Raw genomic sequence first — 26,012 nt, forward strand, 5'->3', positions numbered from 1 at the left:
TGTTAAAGTGGTTAAGATGGAGGCAGCCTGGGTTGCAGTGACCATGCTCTGATTGAGTTCATGATTGTGAAGAAGATGGGCCTGGCAAAAAGCAGAGTCAGGACCCTGAAGTTCAGGAGAGTGAACTTCCAGTTGTATGAGGAATTACTGGGTGATCTCCCAGGGAGATTGTCCTTGGGGACATCAGAATGGAATAGAGCTGCCAGATGTTTAAGGACACCTTTCTGACTGCATAAGAGCTCTTCCATTCCCCAGCATAAGAAATCAAGGAGAGGAGGCAGGAAACTGGCATGGCTGAGCAAGGACCTGCTGGTTAAATTGAGGAAAAAGAAGGAAAAGTACAGGCAATGGAAGCAGGGATGGGTGGCTTGGAAGAATTCAAGGATGTCATACAAGAAATATGCAGAGCTGTTGGAGGACCACAATGATGATCAGAGGGCTGGAGCATTTCTCCTCTGAAGAAAACTTGAGGGAACTGGTCTTGTTTAACTTGGAGAAGGGAAAACTCCGGGGAGATCTTATTGTGGCTTTCCAGTACCTGAGGAGAGCTTCTAAGCAGAAGAGAGACTGACTTTTTACATTGTCTTACAGTGATAGGACAAGGAGGAATGCCTTTAAACTAAAAGAGGGGATATCTGAGAGCAGCTCTTAGAGGATGGTGTGGCACTGGCTCACGTTGCCCAGGGAAGTTATGGAGGTGTTGGATAGAGTCCTGGGCAGCCTGATTTAGTGGTTGGTGCATGTTATTAAAAACACAGATTCACCATACACATTTGAACTGTTCTTTTATTTGCTCTGCAGTCAAATGATTTGGTTGCTTTCTTGACCCCTTACTGAGCTGGCATTTTCATAGAAATGCTATTTCATTTCCTGATATTCTTAATTAGCCTACGTAGCTGTTTGTACAGCTTTGCTATGCCTTACGTAGAATTTTGTCTGCCATTTTGTCACAAGTTGTTCATGATCAAGCTGTGCTTCTGCAGCTCTGCACAGTCAGCTTTCAGTAGTCATCACTGTAATAAGCATAGTGGGATCAGCAGTCTTTGTTCTCCCATTATTCATCACCTTTTTAAGGTCATTCAGAACTTTGCTGAGCAGCACAGATCTCGGCACAAAATCCCATAGGATTGCATTGGTGATTTCCTTCCAGTGGGACTCTTGCATTCCTGCTTTTTTTTTTGTGTCTTTTAATTGCTTATTCATACAAATGAGGATCTTTTTAGCCCATGTGACCTCCTTTTACAAGTTGTTTTGTTTTGTTTTGTTTTCAATTTAAAAAAATCCAGCTTAGTACACAGCTTAACCGCTTATTATAAAGGCAGTGGGCTTGTGAAATGTGTTTTCCCTTTGCAGAAGTTTTATGGACTGTTGCACAATATATTTTCTCATGTGTCTGCTCATTCTTTTTCTTGCAGTGGTTACTACTGATTTGCTGAACAAAGACATCAGGTGTGGTGGTCTTATAGAACCATGGAATCATGAGTTGGAAGGTACCCACAAAGGTCATCATGTCCAACTCTGGTTTCGTATAGGACCACAAAGGGAAAAATCCTTTTCTGGACCTGTTGGCAGTGCTGTGCCGGTAGTTCCTCGGATCACCTCTGGATCCCTTTGTTAAAATGATCCATTTTACCACCATGCAAGCCTCTGATACTGACGCAATTCCCAGAGATTACACATTGCAGCTAGCAGTTGTGTTATTTCATCTCTCAGTTAGTTTAGAGCTGTTAGGTGAATACTGTCTGGTCCTAGTGATCCTTAGCATTGTGTCACGGGAGATACAATCTCTGAAGAGAGCAATCAGTCCTGAGTCCATTGTGTCATGTTTAAATGCAAGCGTTCACTACTGTTCCCCTCTTGTTTTGTTTTCCACCTCTAGGTAATTTAACTTCTGTTTTAATCATTTCTGTTTGGCCTCACAGACAGACAACCACAACACTTAATCAGAATAAAGACTGCATAATGAAAAAATAAACATTGTAGAAATGCTACTCCTTTGATTAATGAATTTTTCATGCTTTACCTCCTGCATGGATTGTTTTACACTCTACTGGTGCTGATGAAAGAATTTTCCAGTGTTCACCTAGAGAGTTCACAACAGAAGAAATGTACCTTTACTCAGGATTATGCCTAAAAATAGGTTACTGATCCTGCTAAGTAGCCACAACTGTGCTGGCGCAATGCCATTCCAGAAATAATAGAAGTCTTATTAAAGGATTAGAGCATTTAAATAGGAATACAGATATCATGGATGGAAACTGTATGTAGTTGGCAATGTGAGGGCAATTACAAGGAAACAAAACAAGGGAATGTGTCAGAAACTGCATGAGAACATAAATTGAACTCAAAAAGTTTCCACTAAATCCATGTAATTTGACTTATAACTTTGAAGCATTTTATATCATTCTTGGAAGGCTACAGTAATTTTTATCTTACTGAATTGCAATTTTAAGATTTACAGGACAATTTACAGCCCTCTTTTGTTTTACATAGGCTAATCCATTAGCCTGTTGCATTGGAAACATGCAGCATGGAAATATACAGCATCCAGGCTTTTATATCTACCAGAATGGATCAGAGTATTTACATTTTCCAAATTAGAAACTATATGAGTGATACAAATCTAGATATCCATTACTAGATATCCATTACTGCCAAATGTGAAGAACATCAGACCACTAAGGAAAACTTTAGACAAATTGTTTAGATACATGGGTCTATGTGTGTCCAACCTATTGGCTTGCCTGGGCCACACTGAGGATTGTCTTGGATTGCATATGAATTATATAATGTAGTTAATATATATAAGTAACAAAATGTCTTTTTTAATTTATTTTTTTATTAAAACATTTGAAAAAGAGGGAAAGAAAATCATAAAACTAGTGGGATGGGCATGTATGATTTAGAACTTCTTGATGTTCTGATGCATTTCTTTACACAGTAATGGAAATTTTTTATAAAGTTCTGCATTTTAGAATAGCTCAAGATTCACTGTTACTGTGATAGAACATGCCTCTTACAAGGATATTCTTCAGGCTTTAGCAGGTAGGTCAGGTGCTTTGAAGTTTGAGTTTGAAGAAAAGCAAAAAAAAAAACGAACAAAAAAAACGCTTACAAACTGTCTTTTTAGGATTTATGACTCAATTTGTAAAACCATATAGAATACAATAACCCACACGTTTTGAATATCTGAAAATAGTGTTTGAAAAGAACAGAGAAGTACCAGTGTAATGGTTGACTGGAGTTGTGTTCTTCTGTTGTAAATCAGTGCTTTAGAAGCAGAACTAAAATTATGGTCGTGATTTGAATGTATCCATATTATCTTAGAACAAAACCTTTTCCATTCTGAAGTCCTAGTACTCCAAACATCCTTACTGTAGATATGTAGGTGGCAGGATATGGACTAAGTACAGGGCTTATTGTATATTAGGGTCTTTCTCATACGAAAAATATGATAGTTCTTCACAGGCCTCCATTTGCAGGCATCACAGCAGATCTCATGGCCTTCTAAACCTCAACTAATACACCTAAATACTTCTGGAATGACATGCCAGAAGGCTATTTCTTAAGATTTCTCATTTGTGTGATTCATTTCGAAAACTTGACATATGTGTAATAGGATGTCAGCGTGGGATGGAGAGGAGGAGGGAAAAGAGCCCTGCTCAGTAACTGCACATGCATCTGCCCATATGCACAGATTTACTGATGAGAAAACTTCTCAGCAGCAGTATAGAACTGGTAGGAATGAACTGTTCAGTTTCTTACAAATGGTTCAAATTCCAAAAGCTCTAGGCTGTGTGTGTACATGTGTTGGATAAGTAACAATCCAGCATGTCAGTATAGCTGTTTGCTGTGTATCAAGCTGCATAAGAGGTCTGGAACTCGATGTGATGGAGCCACTCATAATCTGAGATCCTCTGCAGATGGAGCGAGGGAAGTCTGTGAGACCATGGAATCTGACAGTCAAGCTTTCTATCGCATCAGCCACAGAGGGAACAAAGGACACAGTGTGAAGAGTTCTTACCACAGATTGTAATAAATTTTCTCATATTGTTTCTCACAGTGACAAACACCCACTGGGCACTGGCTAGCCAGAAGCACCTGTTCAGCCTGGCACACGAGCCAATATGTGGTGGGTGTCTTGAGGTAGGTGGAGTCTAGTGAACTTTGGGAAGGAGAGCAGAGTGAAGGATCATGCCTTATTCCTTAACAAGCTCCCCCTTCTTTGCACCATCTTTTCTAAGTGGACATTTCAGGCTCTTCACAGGAAAGAGCCTATTGCCTTGTTTCTAGATGTGCTCTTGAGTAATGAATTGACTTGTGAGTGCTGCCAGATAGTCTCAGTTTCCCTAGCCAGATCAGCAGTGAGACTGAAGTTGAAGAATAGCATTAGAGTGTATGAATATACCCACCTTCTTCACAACTGTCAGCATGGCACTGTACGTGCTTCCATTGCACTTCCTGAAGTATTTGCATATGCTCTGAATAGTGGGACTTTTGCAAGACAGTACATTACATCTCTTATTCGTGGGTTTACCGGGACCTCCAGGACCTCCACTGGAAGTCAGTTCATTGCTTGCCAGATAAGAACCTTCCCAAAATAACTGAAGTAGATAAATCTTTCCACCCATGTAGTTCCCAGTCCAGTGAGAACAGCCCAGCATCTCTGGTATCTTAGAAGCAGCAAGCCATATGTCAGCGGTTTACAGGCTGGCTCAGCCCGTTCGTTCCCGTGTTATGATGTGGAATACCAAAAACCAAAAATCACAAAACCATGACACCATAAAGCTCTTTTTTAAAACAGACAGCCATTATTCCACCATGGATTTTAAGAAGTGGATTTAAAGCAGAAAACACAACAGGGAAGTGCAAGTGCTGCAATATCACTTGCACAGCAGAGGTGGGCAAGCTTCTATCCTCTTTCCTCACCTTGCTCCTATCTGCTAGTTCAGTTCTGTTGCAGTCCAACTCCTAATTTCTGCAAATTGTATGAATGATTACAGTAGAATCAAATATCAGAGTTGCCAGTGGTGTGAGCATTGCAGCACCTTTTTTAAATGTGCTAATTCCCATTAAGGATTTCAGAGCTGCAAGATCCCAAGTGTTCTCTCTGCCTTTTGCTTATTTTATTGATTTTGGGTTTTCTGGTTTGTTTTTCATTTTGGTTAAGTTATTTTGATCTTCAGTTGTAAAATGAGTAAATATTTCTGCACTACTGTACATGTAAACTACAGAAAAACAGGCAGTAAATTTATTCACTCAGACATTGTACAGAACCGGCCACATTTTGTAGGACAGTGGTTGTCTAATGGGGCTTGGGAAATGGAAGCCCAAAAGATGCTGTACTTGCACTTTGTGTCACATTGTATATCTCCTCCTGCAGGCCCTTAAATTCAGTCCTTCTCGGTAATTGACTTCTCTATGTGTAGTGGGCCAATCCATGAACCTCAGTGTTGCTCTGCCTCTTTGAAGACCTCCACCGAGTGAGGGAAATTGGAGTTGAAATACTGAGATCCACTAGCTGGGAGCTAAGGTAAAAATTACAGTGCAAGGACAGCAAGGCCTCTCCTCAGTATCTAAGAGAAGAAGCATTTGGTAATCCTAAGCTTTGAGAACCCTTTATTGAATCACCTTATCCCATCCGATGTGTTGGAATAGCCCTTAGGGATGAGCCCTTGTGGTTCAGTGTTCAGCAGGAGCAGCAGGAAGAGACAATCCAAAGCAGGTGAATTAATCTTCATTACTGGTATGAAGCAGAGAAGTCACAAATAGCATAGAAACCTTGCTGCCTTGCCAGCATGTGAGCCTGACCACAGTACTTTCTAGTGATTCTACCAAAGACAATATAGACATTGACTTTATCAAACTTCTACTGCTGCTACTTTCTTTTGAATCATAGAATAGAATAATAGGATGGCTTAGGTTGAAAGGAACCTTAAAAGATCATCCAGCTCCACCCTGCTGCCCTGGGCAGGGTTTTCACCCACCAGATCAGGCTGCCCAGGGCCCCATCCAATCTGGCCTTGAACACCTCCAGGGATGGGTCATCCACAGCTTCTCTGCACAACCTGTTCCACTGCCTCACTAAGTAAAGAATTTCCTCCTAATATCTAACCTAAATCTCCCCACTTAATTTAAAACCACTATCACTATCTGCCCATGTAAAAAGGAGGTCTCACTTCCTTTTATGAACTTCCTTCAAGCACTGGAAGGCCACAGTGAGGTCTCCCCACAGCCCTCTCTTTTCCTTTTATCCAATCTAAATCTCCTCTCTTTTACTTTGAAACCATTTCCTCTTGTTCTATCACAACAGACCTTGCTAAAGAGTCTGTCCCCTTCTTTCTTACAGTCCCTCTTTAGATATTGAAAGGCCACTATCAGATCTTCCCAGAGCCTTCTCTTCTCCAGGCTGAACTGCCCCAGCGCTCAGCCCATCTTCATAGGAGAGGTGTTCCATCCCTAGGATCATTTTTGCAGCCCTCCTCTGGACACACTCCAACAGATCCACATATCTCCCGTACTGAGGACTCCACATCTGGGCAGTTAGTTTTCTGGGCTGCAAGGGCACATTGCTGGCTCATGTCCACTTTGCCATCTGCCAGTACCCCCAGGTTCTTTTCAGCAGGGCTGTGCTCCGTCCTTACATCCCCAGCTTGTACTGAAGTGGGGCTGGCTACAACACAGGTGCAAGACCTTGGGCTTCGTTGATCCTCATGAGGTTCACCTGGGCCCACTGCTCAAGCCTGTCTTGGTCCTTCTGGATGACATCTTGTCCCTCATGTCTGCTGCACCACACAGCTTTCTGTCATCCGCAAACTCACACTCAATCCCACTGTCAGTGTTACTGATGAAGATGTTAAAGCATATTGGTCCCAGTACAGACCCCTGAGGGACACCACTCATCACTGATCTCCATTTAGACACTGAGTCACCACTCTCTGGGTATGGTCCTGCAACCAGTTTCTCATCTATCGAACAGTCCGCTCATCAAATCCATATCTTTCCAATTTGGAGAGAAGGATGTTATGAGAGGCTGTGTCAAAGACCACTGAAGTCCAGATAGATGACATCAGTGGCTCTTCCCTTGTCCACTGATGCAGTTATGCCATCATAAAAAGCAGTAAAGTTGGTCAGACAGGACCTGCCATGAATACCTCCCTCTCTTCCGTATCCACAGCTTCCAGGAGGATCTGTTTCATGATCTTCCCTGGCAGGGAGGTGAGGCTGAAAGTTTGGTAGTTCCCTGGGTCATCTCTTATATCCTTCCTAGAAATAGGTGCTATATTGCCTTTTGTTCAGTCATCAGGGTCTTCAGCTGACCACAGTGACTTTTCGAATATCATCAAGAGTGGCTTGGTGACTACATCAGCCAATTCCTTCAGGATTCTGGGATGCATCTCATTGTAACCCATAGACTTATGGATGTTCAGATTCCTCAGGCAGTTGCAAACCTGATATTTGCTTACAGTGGCAGGCACATTACTCCCCCAGCTCCCACCTTCTGAACCATCCACTCCAGAGCTGTGTGTAGAGCAATCACTAGTGAAAGCTTAGGCAAAAAAATGTGTTTAATGCATCAGCCTTTTCCTTGCTCGCTGTTACTAGTCTGGCTGTTGCTCACTAGGGAGGGTACACTCTCAACTTTCCTTTCCTGATTGTCATACCCATAGAAGCCTTTCTTTGCACCTCTTGCCAAATTCAGTTCCAGTTGGGCCTTGACCTTCCTGACTCCACCTTTACACAGCCTAGCAGCATCCCCATACTCCTCCCAGGTTACCAGTCCCTGTTTCCACTGCCTGTGCTTTTTCTTCTTACTCTCCAGTTTGACCAGCGGGTCCAGTTCAGCCATGCCAGTCTCTTGCCTTCCTTTCCTGACTTGTACACCTGGGGATGGAGAGCTCTTGTGCCCTGAGGAAAACTTTGTAGGAAGGCAGCTAACTACAGTGTGCATGAAACCCTACCTGGACTATCTGAATTGAACACTGTGCTGTAGAAGTTCAGTGTAATATAAAGAAGAATGAGGATAAGTCATTTTGTTACTACGTCTTGTATTGTTATCAATCTAAGAGTAATTTTTCAGAATGCTTTTACACTTCCATAAACCTGTCAGCTCTTTACTGCTAGGCATTGCAATAGAAGTAGCAGTGTTCCAAAGAATCTGCTTTTGTCATATGGTCCCCAATGTCTGTGATTTAACACAGCTAATAATGAATCACGTATCTACTATGGATTTATGCACCTGCTTTGTTACAGTACATGAGTTTTTCATGTTATACCATAAGGTCTTGGGGTACAGAAGAAAAGCCAAATTACGTGTTAAAACTATTTTATCTGCTTTCTTTCTTGTAAAGTTTCAGAAACCCATGCTTCATCAGAAGCCGCCTTCTTTCTACACTAAATCTCCTCATGGCTGTATTGTTTATTAGTGCTGTATTAGCCTTTGGCCTAAGCAGCATTCCACTTTCTCTGGTATTTGTTCCCTTTGCATTTATAGGAAGTAATCAAATGCCTCCCAGTCTTCTATTTGCAAGGTTGAACAAGGTAATCTTGTATAATTTCTTCAGGTAATATGCCACTCTTCTTCATACCGGTTTACTTTGAACTCTCCTGTTATAATCAATGGAGAGCAATCCACGTGACTGCATTTACATTGTTGATGTCTACATCTGAGCTTGCTGCATCATCTCACTGTATTATCCATCACCACTTCTTTTCGTTCACAACATCAATATGTAAAATGGGTATATTGTGGTGGCTGTTTAGAGCAGCTGGTTCAGAGGCAGACATCTGTGCTATACAGGTCTAAGTTAGCAGAGAAAAATCCAGCCCAGAAACACATGCCAGAGGGTTTATGCATTTGTACTGTGTCTGTGCTACTGCCAGTGACAGCAATGCTTACCTATCTTTACTTGGAAATACTTAAAAAGAAAAAAAAAAAAAAACTTCGAGGATCACTTTTCCTGTTTCCACAATGGCATCATAGTAAGGTGTCTTAGAAGTCTTTTGAGACAATTCTTCTCCTTTTTTTTTTTCCTTCTTTTTATGCAGTTTCTATCAGGTACAGTCTGCAGTAATTTCTGATGTACAATTTTCTTTCAGAGCAGTTGTTCTCCTTTCTCCATAGCAGAAATTAGCGTGATTTTCTGCTATTATGTGGGGGATTTTTGCTGGTAAATTTTTGTCTGTTTCTATTATTCTGTCCTTTGATGTCATCAAAGCAATGTGGGTAGGCAGGCTGCAAATACAGAATAACCACTTGGCACTGGAGCTGTGGGAAGTGAACTAGTCAATTCACAGCATGAAATAAATGAGTAGTTTATGCTGTTTCATTGGTAACTCCGTAAGCCTCAGCAACAGTCTCTTGCTACTGTCTATCCATAACCTTAATGACTTTGAGGGCTGAACTGTTTACAGTTGGTGATCTATGCCTCAGTTCATCCACATGGTATTCCATTCCTCTTTTATTGACAGCATTTCCTACTTCCACCAGCAACATATTCCAATACAACTCTCTCATTTTGTGCTCCACAAAGATAGTACTGTGTAATGCAACACTATGACTAACATTGTTCCTGTTCCTTGCCTGTCTCATCGTCTTAAAATTCATTAACTGCCTTCGGATCCCTCCTTAACACCGTGCTTTGCTGCAACGCCCACAAAAATTTGGAAACAGTCTGACTGTGAGTGAGCTGAGAACATTGCCTCGCATGCCAAGCACTATATTCTCTTTGTTTCCCAGTGCTCCTCCATCTGTTGGCACCCACCTGTTTCTAAATGGATTGTAAGCACTTTGGGGCAGGACCATGGCCTTCTTTGATGAGCTTGTGGGGTCTAATCCTGTTACCATCCAAGAGCTGGTGTTTTTAGTTACATTTGTTTCAGGCAAAATTCCTTTGAACTTAGCTTTAGTTTTTAAATAACACGTAGAATGATTTGTGAGGAAGTACTCTCAGATCTAATATCTGTTTCAGTAAAAAAAAAAAAAAAGCCCCCAAATAATCATATGGTTGTGTATAGAGGCAACTTTATTGAGTTGTTTTCTTCATGTAATTCATTTGCACACAGAGACAGTATTTTGTATTTACTCCCATCCTATATACATAGAGGTGAAGTGGAAGCCATCTGTGAGTTAAGAATCCTGGCCACATTCCTCCATCCAGGCCTATGTAAGGATGATGAATTTGGGGAAGTAGTTCTTCAGTTAAATATCTGAATTACTTTCAAAAGGGCAGTGGTGGGTTCTTGTGGGAGATGACTGCTGCCATCACATGTTTTGCCTCCTTTTACTGCCATTGTCTTGGGCCCTAATAATTTGCCTTTGGAGACTGTAGTGATAGGTGAGGAGGCTGCACCAGCCTCAACAGCACAAAGCACTCAGCAATAGCAGCATCATGAGCAAAAACCACCAGCAGGAGTTTGAGCAATCAAACCTGTCATTTCTTCAGGAGAGTGGAAGGGGAGGATGTGTGGCACTGGAGAGGTGCCCTAAGAAAGCTTCTTGCTTGGGTCCCCTGTCACTTCTCTTTCCAATGGCCAATGAGTAGATTTCATTTTTCCCTATTTTTATTTTTTCTCTTCTTCCCCTTCCTCTCTGGTTTGCATTTTTACTCTCCATATTAGACTTGGGGTTTGCTGACAGCTGCAGACTCAACTGATGGATCTTTATGCATGTGAACCCAACTTAGCATCATTTGCAGAGCGGCTGTATGCAGCTGCAGCTCTGTGGGTGAAAAATGCTGCTCTTGCCAGCTGCTGTTCCTGTGCTCTGTCTCTTGCACACTACCAGCTTGCATGGTTCCTCTCTCCCTCTGTTTCAGGAAGGCAAAAGATGTGTGAGGCACTGGCACAGGCTAGATGGGGACCTGGGCAACTTGGTCCTGTGGAAGAAGTCCCTACCCACGCTAGGGGGGTTGGAACTAGTTGGCCTTTGAGGTTCCTTCCAATCTCCAAGTATGTCCGAATAAGTTGTTCACCTTGGTTGACTCCTACTGCGTTTGGGAAAGCAGCACATGCTCATCCTGAAGGCATGGGTTTACATCAAGAAACATTTAATTTCATCATTGATTTCTCTTCTTAATGGACGTAGAACACAAGGTTGTAAATACAGATGGGTTGGGTCAAAGAATTCCTCACCTTTAATTCTGGAATGGGGAGGGAAGGGAGGATGTCAGCATGTAATTTGCATTTGTGCCTGCTTGCTGCCTATTAGAAAACTGTCTGTCAAGCAGCAAAGGTGCCAGTAGATGAATGAGGTGAGCAATCTGCTCTGCTAGCAGGATCCTCGGGTATTTGCCAAGAGAGCAAATTTCTCGTAACAAGAGCCATGTGCTGCCTGGGGTTGTCTTGCTCCCTCAGCCTGACCCAGAAGTGACTGTGGAGGGGATGTGCAGAACTTCTGGCTGATGTGGCAGTCATGGTTCCTTTCTGGGATGTGAACTTCCAAAGGAACTGAAGCAGACTTCTGTTTGTTCAAAGAACTGAAATAACGTAGAAGCCAGGCATGGGGTTCTTTTAGAGACCTTGGGAAAGTCATACAGATTTTGGTAACACCTTCAGTTACAGAAAACATTTTTCTCTTTAACTATGTTGAGCACAGCCAAGAAATAACTTTTAAAAGATCTGTGGCATTCAAGGCATCCTGTTTCCCTTTTATTTTTAGCAGAAAGATGCTGGATGGGAGGTTCTCTCTGTCTGAACACCGTGCCCCAGGAAGCCCTTCTCCCCACTGCCATTCTCTGAACTAAAAAAATCACACAGGTACAAACATGATTAGTAATGCCTTTTGAACTGTTTTGAATATGAGCAAGGTGGGAAATTTAAAGAAAAAAATCTGCATTCCTTATTTCCATACAAATGCAGGCTTTAGGAACCTGCTCTGGGCAGCAATCCTGGGTGCTTTTCTTGTACAGAAAGAATAACATTTGGCAGACTGTGAGAAACAGAAACAAGAAGAAAAGGCTTTGCCTTTTTCTAGTGTAGATTTTAATCTCAAACTTGTTTGTACAGACACAGTGACTTACATTCACAACGCACTGTATTTTAGTGTGTCTCCTGTAATGATAATGTGAACCCAAATCAGGAAGAAGCCTTTCCATGAACTTCAGCAAGCTCCCCATTTTATTGCATTAATGAGAAACAATCAACATATTTCCTACAGCTGGGATACGCAGCAGTTAAGATTTAGCATGGGGCCACTGTTCAAATGTGTATTTTAAAAGGTCCGGAATAGCAATTTCCCAATTTCCTGCTTAATATTTAGATTTATGCTCTAGAACCAGTGCAACTTACCTTAGCTTTTCAGCAGATAAGACATAACTTCAGTGATGCTAACAGAGTTCATATGGTATAAATGTGGTGTGGTAAGAGAAAGGTGAAATCTACCCACAAGCCAAAGCCTCAGAATAAAGTAGCATCACTCCTTTCTATAACGTTAATTAAACACCTGCTGAAAAGTAAATGAGTTATAGTAATTCTTGATAACTGATATCACTGCAGAATGCCTAATGTCGAATATTTCTCCAAGTAGAAACCTTTCATTTTCCTGCTGGTTTATGGCAGGAATGTTACAGAGCTTTGGAATGCCATAGTAAAGAGCCTGGAGGGGAGTAAATCAGCACTGTTCTGTCGAGCACTTCTGATGAACGCTGATGTGGTCTCGCAGAGCACACTGGTGCTGTGCTGGTTGACATCTCCTGAAGATTTATCCTACGTGTTTAGAAGTGTGACTAACTGGAGCTGAATTGCGCCTTGCTATCCTTACTCAAGGTTGCATATATTGATGGTGAAAAGGAAGAGTTTTCTTATTACAGTCTATCCATGGAAACTTCTTAAAGAAAGAGAAATTGATTTTGTAGATCAGATTTTACCACCCCAGGAGCTGAACTGAGTCCAGGCTCACAGCAAAGGAATCACAATTAAGAGAAAGTAGTACTAATAGTAAAAATAAATATTAGATTAGGTATTTTCTAGAGGTAAAGCTTCAGCAGTTGAAAAGGGAGGTAAGAACATGCATAATACCAGGTAAAGGAGATCGTTCCCAGAAAAGAAAGATTATTTTTAAATGTGCCTCCAAATAACCCTGTTATATTATTAACACATCCTTTCAACTTGGGTCATGGCTGAATAAAGCTTCCTACACAGGTTGTCCTATAGATACAAACTCTAAGTCACATAAAAGCAATCCAATCCTATTTGCATTGTCAGTCTATGATACAAAATGCTGTAATGACCTCTTTTTTTAAGTCCAGTGCTGTCTATAAAATAGGCTTAGGCCTTTTTGTTCTTAAAGAGGTCAGCTGTTGCTTTGCTTTCTTAATGAGCTTCAGACATTCCCAGAGAGCTTTCTAATATTGCAGACATACCCAGCCCCAGGCAAGACACTCGCAGCCTCTGCCAACACCTAAGCTTTGCAGACAGATCACATGTGACAGGTTATGCAACTCAGCTGGGCTTTATATATGAGTACGATGTTAGCATTCAAGGAACCTACAGGGAAAAGAGCACCAGGTAAGGAAAAAATGTTTGCATATGTTGCTTCTTGGAGTACTCTGGCACTCTTAACAAAGCATATTAAATTTAATCTTCTGTTTCATTTGAAGGTCAGTGTAAAAAAATCCTTGGGAGTTAGTAATGTTTTTTGTGTTCTAAAATTGCAGGGAGTGAAATTCAACAAAGACTTAGAAATAATGGTTATCCCTCTGCGGAGAATGACACCTGGGTATATAAGGTTGCTGCAGGTATGAAAACTCCAACTCTTTTTCTGCTTTTAATTAGACTGTTGAAGTATTTTTCTTGCTCAGATGGATTTTGTTTCAAATTATTGCCTGACCAACCCAAGGGAACCCTGGCTTCTGTTGGGTTAACATTCATAAAAACTCAAAGAGGTCTTAATTAAGCTTCTGCTGGAAAGTAAATGAATTATGATAATTCTTGATAATTGGTATCGTGCTGGAACACCAAGTGCAGGGTACTTAGAAGAAACTTGTGTTTCTGCAGTGCTTAAACTAAAACTACTTCTCTACTACTTTTGATTGTGTGTTTGGGGCAGTAGGAAATCATTAATAGGAATGAGAATGGTGGGGTTCTGAAGAACTTGTAATAACTTCTCAGTAAAACAGTTTGACCAACTTCTATGATTATGACTGCAGAATCACAGAATGGTTTGGCTTGGAATTAAGACCATCTAATTCCAACCCCTCCTTTCCATGGGCACGGACACCTTCCACTAGATCAGATTGTCCCCCATTCAACCTGGCCCTGAACACTTCCAGTAATAGAGTATCCACAGCTTCTCTGGCCAGCCTCTGTACCAGTGCCTCACCACTTAGAGTGAAGAACTTCTTCCTTATGTGTAAGGACATAAGGATGATAAAGAAGCCTCCAACAATACTGAGCTGCCCAGGTTGGTGGTGGGCTCAGTGTACCTGGAAGTGTTCAAGAAACGTTTAGATGTTGTACTAAGGGGAAATATCTGTGTTATGTGAACGGTTGGACTGGATAATCTTGGAGGTCTTTTCCAACACTGGTGATTCAATGAGCTGAAATGCTGAGGGACCAGAGTATTCATTACTAAATGAAGAAAAAATAAGACAGAGAAAATACTTTAAATCAACTAAATAATTAAGAATAAAACACTCATAGAAAAGATATTATAAAGTAGGGTATATTCCTTATTGTACACCACATCCTCATATTTACAAAGTGTTTGTATTCTTTTGTTGGATAATCACAGCTGTTGAGCAATGTTGTCTGTATTCAGAATTGAAGTCTGTAATGGTTGAGCGGTGATATAGCTGAGCTAAAGATACTGTGTTTCATTCCTAGCAATGAACTTTCACTCCTCTCTACATACCTTTAGATGTCAACTTACACAGTGATATTATTTGGAATTCCTTTTTTTGTACTTATGCCCTTGCTAAAGTAGCCACACTGTTAACCACAGTTGAGCACTGAGCTCTGATTGTTTAAGCTCACACAGAGAACATAGAATCTGGTAGTGAATCTTAGGCTCCTTGAAATGGAGCTTTGTGAATCATTTTGGTGGTGCCACACTTTCCTTCCACTGATTGCAAAGGAAAGCTTAAAGAATGAAGGTTTTGTGTAAGAAATGCCCCAACTAGAAAGATGCACAGTATGTTTTAATTCAGTGTCAATACATGTAAGAAATGGTTTTGCTTTACAGAGAATCCACGCAATTATGTTTCATCTTCTTGGTTGGTGTATCAAATATTTCCATTAGGCAATTAATTTCTTATTGTTACTCTGAGAATTGATAACTAATGAACTTTTTGTCTTTACTTTGATTGGCATTTCCTGCTGCTTTGTCACACTTGAAGAGTTTGTGTTAAAGCTTGTTTGGTTGGTCCTGTGCTACCTATGGAGCTGATGAAAGATGTTACTATCCCTTTTAGCTTTACTTTCCTGGATATATAACTAACGTTCTAGGGAGCATCACTGAATTAGGAGCTTTTCTGTTGAAATCGGCAGAGTCAGCATAATAACTTGCCCTGTTTTCCCCATAGACTCAAGCTGCAGGAAAAATAGTTATCAACTCATCAGACGTACTGCTGCAACGGGCAGCCTTGCTCCTGGGCACGCTTGGGATCAGTCTCTCCAGCTACAGCACACACCAGCTGGCTCAACAGAAGAGACTTTCCGTGACCCGTTAAGCTGTGCTGAGATGTGATCTGAGAAGTAAATGCTTGTGTCAGTAATGCTGACGAGAAGCTTTTCTGTCTCCGTTGTTGGTGTGGAGGTAATGAGACACGTTACAGCCTCGATTTCTACATGCAGAGTTAAAAAGATGAAAGAATACAGACTTCTTCAGGGAAGAAAGAAGCATCATGACTAATGGAAATCACATTTCCAGGAACTTGTAAATACAGTGGATCTTGGTGGTCTCGTGAGGTCCCTTCCAACCCCTGCAATTCTGTGATTCCGTGATTTTGTTTGTTATCCAGTGTATACATAGAGAGACATCCAAATCAGAGTAGATGTAAACAGAAGGATGAGGGTGCCATGCTTATTTAGCATCACCTTGCTACAGCTTTTGCAAATTGACTCCTATCCAAAGACTGGTTTTGAAAAGGAAAGTCGGAAACAATACATTCCTCATGATAAGAGTCAGACTGGATAAAGAGAATCTTTCATAGGCTGTTTGTACATTTAAATCTAACTAGAAATACACATCTGTGTGAGGAATCGTGCACTCTGTTAATATTGAATCTTAAACTTTTTAAAATACCTTTTGTATAGAAATGTGTGTGTGTTGTAGCACATGCTGATTTCTTTGTGCAACAGCAGAGATGGCTGAAGGCTCTGCCATCACTACACTGCTGGAAAGGAACCGTGACAGCAGTCCAGATGACTTTGTAATCCTGTACAGAAACACTCTACTCTAGAAAGGATCAGTAAAAATTTGGGGCTGAGTTTTCTTGTAGAGCTAAACATCTGATTGTATTCCTCTGCAGAAACCCCTCATCTCAAAATATACGTGCTGATTAAAATAGAGATTGACCTTCCTTCCTTTTCCCCTGTTTTCTTGTTCTTCTTACTCAATATAATAGCTTATTCAGGAATGTTCTGTTACTTTTGGATAGCATTTTTCCAACTGTTTCCAATGCTCTGTGTAAACATGGCTTTGTAGACTCTTGCATGCATATGTTACTGTTTGATATCCTTTGTTCTCACTTAATAAATGCAAATATATTTTTTCAGTGTTTAAATTTGTTTCTTCTGTCAACAGTGTTTATATTCAACCACTAAGGGGCATCCTTCACAGCTGAATGTTCTGAAGTCTTCAGATTGTTCAGCACAACATTACAAACCATGCATGGAATCAGGTTGAAGTTCTTACTTGTCCTTTTCAGAATTGTTCTGGCTCCTATTTCCTATTGTCAGCCCCTCCAGGAGATGTCTGTCTTTCTCCTACCTCTGCGGTTAAATTGAAGATTAGAAATAATTTGTGTCTTAGTAAACTGTAGAAAAATATCTATCTCCATCTTCTGTTTATATTTAACATTAAAAGTCATGTAATGGAATATTCCATCTTCTGCCTCTCCCTACAAGAAATTATTTTAGAAAAGGCTGTATTGACAAAAATAAGTGACATATCTGAAAAGTGTTCAATCCCATTTACTGAAGATACTAATGGGACATCTTCCTCCCATATGAGATCTGTATGGCTTTCTAATCAAAGCACGTGATCTTTATGAACTGTTTTTATTGACTATTTTCCTGCTCCTATGCAAAGTGAATACAAAATTAGTAGCTGTTATCAGTTCTGTTTCTATGCTATTATGAACTATTCTGTTAGATAAAAGCTAAGTATAATAACATGATGCAATTTTTAAATATAGTCAGTCACAGTATAATTTTCAGAAGATATACTAGAACAAAATAAAAGAATTGATAACTTGAACCAGGGACGCGTTGTCATTTTACTGCATCATGAAAATGGAGCTCACAAGGACCACATATTTTTACCATGAGAACAGCTTTGAATAGTTTTGGTGATTTTTATTCGAGACCGATAGAAATGACAGACAGAAGAACAACACTGGCAATAGATGAATTGGACAGGGAGAAGTCAAGTCAGAAAGATGGGGACTCAGGAGCCTCAGGAACGTGTAGGAAGGTGTAATGGAAATTAGCTAAAAAATGAATACACTTATGCTTGATGATGGTGATTTCGATCTAGACTAAAAATCATCTTTAGGTGAAAAATTTGAACTCTATCCAGCAGTACTTTCCTCTTGAGATGTTCTCCTTGGCAGAACTGGCACAGTCCTGTGGATTCCTGGTCCTACAGGAGGTTCAAGACATGAATGTCAGAGCTGCGCGTCCACTACAGGAAGAGATCTAAGCTCCGAATTTTGACAAACAAAAGCTGCTTTCCTTCTAATTGCATATTCTCTAAGAACTCCCCCTTTCCCAGTATACCACCTTCAGTTCTTGGACCCTACCTTAGTTTTCCACTCTCATAGGCACCTGATTGCAGCCTGTGGAATCCCATATGAGGCATGGCTCCTAAAAGCTGGCCAGGACGCCGCTTTGCCAAATGGAGGTATTTAATCTCTTCCTTTATCTACCCCCAAAAAGCATTTACATTTTAAACATATTTGTACTTTTGTTTATATGGATTTTACTTCAAAAACTGTTGCAAGTCCTCAGCAATTGAAAGTTGATGAAGCCTGGTGAGCTTGGGTAGATTAATGCTGCTTACTCAGTTTTGCAAAGCTTTTAAGAAACACCAGCAGTGGATTTCCTTTGGCACGTAAGTTGTTATGTTTGTGAAATTATCCTTCAGGAAATACTTTTTACTTTTCCTAGCTTGTAAAAAATATTGTAAAAACAAAAGTACTGTTTAAGCAAGTAAATATTAGACCTTCTTCAGAAATACACTCTAAAAGTAATTTCATAAAATGTATTTTACTAGTTTTACCTCAGAAATTGGACAAATATCTATTAATATCTCCTGATGCCAAAAATTTAAACTAAGCAAATCCACTTCTCTCAGCAGTAGCCTCTCTACTTTGAATTATGTCTTGATACGGCAAGCTAATTACTTCTCCTTTGAGTCCTAGGGGATTTTGTAACTGCTGGGTTTGTGGTTTGTATGTCCACCTCCTGAAGTCAGGTGAAGTGAAAGTATCAAGTGATCAGAAAATCAAACATGTTTGGTATTCTCTTCAAATAGATGTAGCGTAGACTGGAAAGGTTTTTGAGAGAAATGGCATTGCTGATATAGATGAGGGAGCATTCGAGCTTGACCTTTTGTGCTTATAAAGCCCATTAAAGTCACTTGAAATGGCATGTTTTATGAAAAACTTTCACACACGTATACTCAGTTGTCCAAAGCAGAATTACTGTCTTCTTCACACCAGGACAGACAGCCCAGGACAACTACTCAAGGTAACACTCCACTAAGAAGCGGAGTATAAAATGCATGCAACGTCTCTGATGTCTTTTCATAGATCTTCTGGAAATTGTGTTTCCGCATCAAAGTTCCCACTCTAAAGCATTTTTATCTCTAAAGCTAATCTCTAGCTTTGTGGAGCTGCAGTCTGTGCGTTTCCAGATACGCCACAGACCAAGAAATTGAGCAGTCACTTGGTCACTTATTACACTGTGATTATGTGATTGTGACTCTGAGCCTTTAATCCGCATATCAAAGAAAGAATGAAACCAAACCCAGAGTTCTTCTATCCCTGAATTATGTATACATCTGTTTATACAGTAGCTGTGCCACAGTCTGAAGCAGCCCATCTCTGGTATGGGCTGTTTCCTATCCTACAGCCACTCTGAAGTTTTCTGTGGGGCAGAATGAGCTCCCAGACAAAGGGCCCCAGCCCTCGCTGAAGCTGGTGGCTCACTGCTGTTCTGGCAGCATCCCCTCGTGCCAGCAGGGATGTGGCACGGGCTGGGAAGTGGCACCTTACTGATAAACCCTTCATTTTGTACCCTGTGATGATGTTCGTGCCAGACAGACGGATTTTTGGCACAACTGTGATGGTAATCCTTTTAAATGGCATCCTTTTAAGTATGTTCTGTGCCTACATCACCTTTTCAATTACTAATTATACTTCCCGCCAATGATAAATCAACCAAACAAGAAGGTTACTAATGCTTATCTTTGCCTTTTCCCCTTAGTTATGAGTAGCCAATGACAAGGTAAAATAAATCCATCTTGTCTTTCATATGACTTTCTTGTTACTGCTCTACAAAGATAGCAATTTAATAAGGTAACTTAGGTAGTTTAATCAAATGGCAGATTAATATGACTCCTGGAGCTGTGTTCACTACAGGTTTTAACTGAGCATGTAATCATGAGCAATGGTGTGGCACTGACTTTTAATCAGAGTTCCTCTGTCTTTGCAGCAAGCGTTTGTACATATAAATATTGTCCAAAAAGGCTTAGAAATAGATGCTTCTCTACCTCCATAGCAACATTTCTGTGAATGACCATTTCAAGTGTTCCACGCCTTTTCCAAAGCATGTAGGAACTTCATATAACCCTCAGCACCCCACTGATAAAATGCAAGAGAAAAGTTTGCGGCAGGATGGTTAAAGGATGGCAAACTGAGTGGGGGTTTGAATTAACTCCCAGTAGTTGCTTCCATACATTTGCACCCAGAAACTGTGGGTGGGATTTATCTCCATTTACAAGCGGAATCCAATTAGCTCCTTCTGCAGACAGAGAAGACTTGTCTGGGAGCGACCTCCGGCCTGTGGCCTGGCAGCTGCTCGGAGGGACTTCAGGAGGAGATGAAGGTGTGTGGATGGTTTCTTTACACATGCAGGTACTTCCTGCTAGGGGGCTGTTTTCTTTTTCTGTAATTTTCCTGACTGGGGAAAAGGGGTGTATCTTGTTGCTGTGATTTAAACCAGAGTAGGGAAGAAATACCAATAGAAAGTGACCCTGCTGCTGATAAATATCTCGAATCTCTGAAAAACATAGCAAATAACAAACTGGTTTGTCCTTCACTGTGTGTTCTTCAGTAATGAATTACAGGAACTTGAAACTCTCAGCCCAAAAGGGATGGTGGCACACGAAGTCAAAATGCATAAAAGCTTGAACAGAATCATCACTGCCTGGGAATAACTCAAGCAATGTGTGGCTCTCCTGTCATAACTGAGCCATATTTCTTTTTAAAAAGCAAGCTTCGTCCCAAGGAAAAAAATATGTGTAGGACTGTGCTCTGCACTCAGCAGCTCAGCAGCACTGTGGTAGATCCTCACTGTAGATGGAGAAAGAAAGGGTGTAGGGACAGCACAGAAGCCTTGGTTTACCCTCAGGCTACAGAAGGAGGTGAGTGATGAGGTACAAGGAGGGATGCTGTTGCCCCAACCCTACCTCATCACTGAGTGCAATGCAGTCTCTCTCCTAATCTTGGTGTTTGTCACACAGCTCTGCCAGTGTTTCTTTTATCAGGTAACTCAGGGTCCCTCTCTCATCCACTTGCTGGGTTATATCCTATTCATTAGCCCTGGAGTTCATCTAAGGGGTTATTTGTAGTGTTTCATCCCCTGCTGGTATTAGACTGTGAATTTGATGATGTTTGTACGAAGTGGAGGAACTATAAAAACACCGGCAGTGTTGGCCGTGAAAAGATACCTGCAATGTTTTTTTTCCTCTCTGTGGTCATTTTTTTTTCAATAAAAAAAACAGTTCTACTCTTTGTATTCATGTCCCTGCATTTCTTCTGTCTTTTCTTTGCCAAACCAAGAAAGGCACTGCAGCCTCAGATGACCTCATCCTGCAGAACAGTACGCAATGGAAGGATGGGCAAAACTTCATAAGAGCAAGGGGAGCAAAACACCCTCCAGCCAGAGGAGAGGAGGTGAAAATCAGATCCCCCAGGCTATGCAGTGAGCCCAGAATCCATCAGAGCCTGGAGCAGCTTCAGTGAGCCAGTGCTCTGCAGCCATTTAGCAAAGCTGGAACTCATTTAAGCTCTATGTACCTTCAGCTGTGGTTTAACTCTGCAACTATCTCAGTACAAGTTTGAATCAAAAGGACAAAGGAAATGAATGTAAACCAACCAGCTTATACTGAGTCATAAACAAGTTGCTGTTTTTTTCTGTTTTTTCTTTCTCTTAAATCGTACAGGCTGACTTATGCTTTATAACTGCTCTCCCACACTAAAGCAAAATTATTTCTTCACTGTGTTGCACATTAAAAAACCCAGAGTATTCTTAAGGATATTGACACTGAAGTAGGATTCCTAAGCATTTCTGTAGGTTTTCTATATAGCCAGTATCAAAAATCAGCACTCTTCAGAGCAGATCATCCTCTTTGGGTGCCCAGAAGAGGAGACCCTCCCCCCTCCTCTCCCCGGCACGTGCCTCACTCCTTGCTGACTGCAGACATGGAGATTTCACTTGGACTGGGCACCTCTCATTTAGAAAGCCATGGGAGCTGAGGTGAATAGTTCCTATCTCTACAAAAACAGCTGCCAATAAGAGCCATTTCACATCAAAGACAGAGAGATGGAGACAATCAGTTAGCATATTTGGAGGCATGGCTGCCAGGACCTGCATAAGGCTTTCAAAGAGAGAGCAGCTCAGCTGCAGAAAGCAGAGACTGGGTACAGTCCAGAGGCACCTGGAGTAAGCTTACACTGGAGATGTAAATACTGAGCAAGCTCTTTCTATTCAAAGCCAGCACCTGGCTGCAGCAGAGTGCGGCAAAGTGTGAAAGCAATGATGTGCAGTGCCCTCATGCTGTCTTCCCTCCTTTCTCCTGCAGAAACTAGAAAGAGCAGAGGGTTTTTCCTTGAATAACAAGTGCGTGAGTGTGAACTGCAAGGAGAGAACCCCCATAGCAGTGGGGTTATGGCACTGCTGCTGTCAAGGGTTGTGAGACCGCAGGTGCCTGAAGTGCTGGGTGCAGCTCAGTGCCACTGCAGCTGAGACCAGGCCTGGGACAGAAGGCACAGGCCACAGCAGAGCCCGGCCCCATGCTGCAGCAGCACACAGATGTCATGCTGTGGCACCTTTCCTACGCCACCAGGAGGGCTGAGTGAGGCTCTGGGCACTCCTTTTTGCCTGAGTCAGAGATGCCTCTTTGGTGAGAAATAGTGGTCATCATCCTGAGATGCCCAGCACCACACAATGCACACAAAGCAGGGCTGAAAGCAGGGCTGTGCATACCTCTGTAGTTCAGCAGAAAAGAAATATTATTATGTCAATACCTATACGATAGTATTCTTTCTGTTAACACAATGTTTGGTATAAAATGTTACTGGTTGTTATATTCTTTACTCCCAGGGACTACTGAGAAGTTCTCAATAAATAATAATTTTCATTTACTTTCAACGCAGGCATCTATAAGTAATTGTGTAATATTGCTGAGGGTGAATTATCTGCAGACCCATGCTGCACTGTAAATAAAGTGCTGTGTGTGCTCTATGCTGCATGAGCCGAGGTGGTGCCAAGAACCCGAAATCATCCGCTTTGCTGAAAGAGAGCAGAGAGAGTCATGGAGCTCTGCACATCTGTGTTGGGTGCAGGGCAGCAGCTGCCCTGCCATGCCCTGCTCTGCCCTCATGCCTCTGCCCCACCAATGGCAGCTGCTTCCCAACACCTCCAGGTAGAGGTGAGCCTTGGTCTTTGGGGCACCTATCCCACAAAGACAGGCTGAGGGAGTTGGGCTTGTTCAGTCTGGAGAAAAGAAGGCTTTGGGGAGACCCCACTGCAGCCTTCTGGCATTGAAGGGAACTTATAACCAGGAGGGGCACTGACCTTTTTACACAGTCTGATAATGATACGATAAGGGGGAATGGCTTTAAACTAAAATAGGAGAAATTTAGGTTAGATGCTAGGAAGAAATTCTTTCCTCAGAGGGCAGTGAGGCCCTGGCACAAGCTGTCCAGAGAAGCTGTGGGTGCTCCATCCCTAGAAGCATTCAAGGCCAGGTTAGATGGGGCCCTGGACAGCCTGACTGGGTGGAAACAGTGCCCATGGCAGAGGGGTTGGAACTAGATGGTGTTTAAGATCCCTTTACACCTAAGCCATTCAATGATTCTGTGATTTGCTGGGGAGATATGAGCTGCTGCCATAGGTAGAGATACAGAAGTGAAATTAATGGTCTCTGTCTTAAAAAGATAATAATAATCTTGGATAGAAATGATGGCCTCCTAGGTGCTTGAGGTCCTCCTGAGAGAAGTTCCAAGCCTGCCAAGATCTTAAGTCATCTGGCTCCACATCCATCTGCAACTGACTCAGCGGTCTTCCCTTCCTCCAGCTGCATAAGTAGCTTGTTAAGTGTCTTAAAGCCAGGGATGATATCAGTCCTTAATGAATGGATGTTTACTACTGCTGTTGCAATTGCTCCTACAGGCCCCCAGGATGTCCCCATTGTGTTCGGCATGTACAAATGAGCTGAACATATTATCCTCAATGGCTTTCCATGCAAATGAGCAAGAAGCAAAGTTTGACAGGTCGCCCTGACAACCTGTTAGTGGTTGTAAAAATGCAAAGGGGAGCAATGGAGTGTTTTTTCTCCCTTATTTGCCACTAACTCCTAATAAGGAGTGGGAAGAACATCAATTTCCTTGCACAGTGAGAACAAGGCAATAACTGAATCACTCAGACTATCAACCTTGCTGAAAAAGTCTGTGCCATACTGGATAATGCCAAAAGGGAGTTATGCCAATATCTCAGATGCTCTGTACATACCAAGCCTGAAACTGTACTCTTAGTTGTGGTATCTAATTATTATAATCAGTGTATGTATATTTCAAGTAGTATTTTAGACAGAGGATCCATTTGCTTTTATTACCTGAGAGGTGCTGCTGCTGGAGAGCATTATTATTATTATTCACTTAATAATTATGCTATTGCCAGAAGAAATTCACACTGGAGTACTTTGGGATCTGGCTGAAGCACTCGGAGCCATTAGTGATTAGTGATTGCATCTGAAGTGCATGAAGGATGGGTGAGTTCCCAGAAGACTGAAATAGGGTAAATATCCCAAAAAGCCCAGGGTCAGTCTGCAACTCAACAGCATTCAACAAACACTCAACAGCGCTCAACAAATAATCAGAGCTATCTGCAAACCTACTGAAAATTAAGATGATCAAAAGCAGCTAACTTGTTTACCAGGAATAAATCATGTGGAACCAACCCCATTTCCTTAGACAAGCTAACAAGCAAGTGGGCAAGCACTGTGCTATATGGCATATTAGTATGAGTAAGACGGTCACAAAAGATTCTCATAAGCAAGCTGGGGAAATGCACTCTTAAATGAGTTGCTGTAATGAGATCTTGTCTAAGAAGTACAAGGAATGAACGGTTTTCTTTGAATGTCTGGGAAGAAAAGTACAGAATGGGTTGCTGCACGCTGCTGTGAACGGGGGCTGACTGATATTTTTACTAATGACTCATATTACAAAAGTGGGTATGCATAAAACATCAACCCAGGAAGGACAGCAAGTGCCTAAAGGCTGAAGCAGAATTCACAATGATCTGAAATCTGGAAAGTGATCTCAAACTGGCAGTGCAGTTCAAGAAAAAGTGCAAAAAGCTTGAGGCCTTGGTAAAAGCATCAGCTGTACAAACACAGGATGAGGAGGAACACAAGACTGATACGGTGAATCAAAGCACGAGTCACCCTGTCATGTGGTGGGGGTGGGAGGCATCTGAGGGACATCCCGAGCAGGGTTCACACCAAGATGTGTCTTGTTCATTCACCTGCCCTATACACCGTGTTACAGCACCCTGGCAAAGCTAAAGCTGCCCTGCTTGATGATGTTTTAGTGGACTCATAAAAGAGTTCCATATGCTGTGCTACTTCTGTATAAATCTGGTTTGGATAGGAGGTTCAACAAGCCTGGAAGTGGCCAACACAACAACAACCACTTCATTCTGAAGGTCATCAAAAGGAAGATGCCACCTAACATTCAAGCAGGGAGCAATCTCAGAGCTTTTCTTCCAGCAGTTTGATGTATGTGGCTGCATTGCCAAGAGTTTCCAAGGGTTGTGTCCAGTACAAGGGCTGAACTAGAAATCATCAGTTCTAAGTTTATTCAGTAAAAGAAGTTTCAGCAAAGATGATCTCTTGCTGTTCTGCCCACTCTTCCTGTGAAGAAGTCCATAGTATTAAGGGGAAAAAAAGCGTGGTTTAGATAGTAAAGGCACTGAAGTCAAATTTAGATGGCTTGCTTTAGTTATCACAAAGCTTGACCACACTGAAATGAGCAGCACCACATTAGGTGGGTGCCACAGCTCAGAATCACAGAGTCACAGACTGGCTGAGGCTGGCAGGGCCCTCTGGGTCCATGAGCCCAACACTGCTCCAGCAGGGACACCCAGGGCAGGGTGCCCAGCACCACATCCAGGAGGCTTCTGAGAATCTCCAAGGAGGAAACTCCACAACTTCTGGGCAATTTGCACCAGTGCTGCAGCGCCTACACAGAAGTTCTTCCCAGTGTTGAGACAGCACCTCCTGTTCCCCATTCCCGATAAGGCAGAAGGAAGAAGAAATTCTGCAGAGCAGCCCAGAAGGCTTG

At 41.8% G+C, this 26,012-nt stretch overlaps 1 protein-coding gene across 16 annotated transcripts in view; it reads left to right on the forward strand.

Annotated features, from left to right (window-relative positions):
• ERICH1 (glutamate rich 1) overlaps positions 1–17,382 on the forward strand; it is a 99,583-nt gene extending 82,201 nt beyond the window's left edge. For 4 of the 16 annotated variants that reach the window (XR_016464496.1, XR_016464498.1, XR_016464497.1 and 1 more), the window contains 5 exons: positions 1,416–3,045; positions 4,064–4,146; positions 5,384–5,533; positions 11,660–11,757; positions 13,656–13,690. Coding sequence is in view for 1 of the 16 variants with exons in the window: in XM_090136328.1 (XP_089992454.1) it covers positions 13,656–13,736; positions 15,522–15,685 (245 nt within the window). In the remaining 15 variants the exon portion in view is untranslated. Of the gene's footprint in view, positions 1–1,415; positions 3,046–4,063; positions 4,147–5,383; positions 5,534–11,659; positions 11,759–13,355; positions 13,507–13,655; positions 13,737–15,521 lie in introns of those variants that run through there. The other 12 variants (XR_016464502.1, XR_016464504.1, XR_016464500.1 and 9 more) reach the window with 12 other exon arrangements.
• Positions 17,383–26,012: the final 8,630 nt, after the last annotated feature.

Source organism: Phasianus colchicus, chromosome 2, assembly GCF_987193195.1.
Source record: "Phasianus colchicus chromosome 2, bPhaCol1.hap1.1, whole genome shotgun sequence".
Classification (NCBI taxonomy): Eukaryota; Metazoa; Chordata; class Aves; order Galliformes; family Phasianidae; genus Phasianus; species Phasianus colchicus.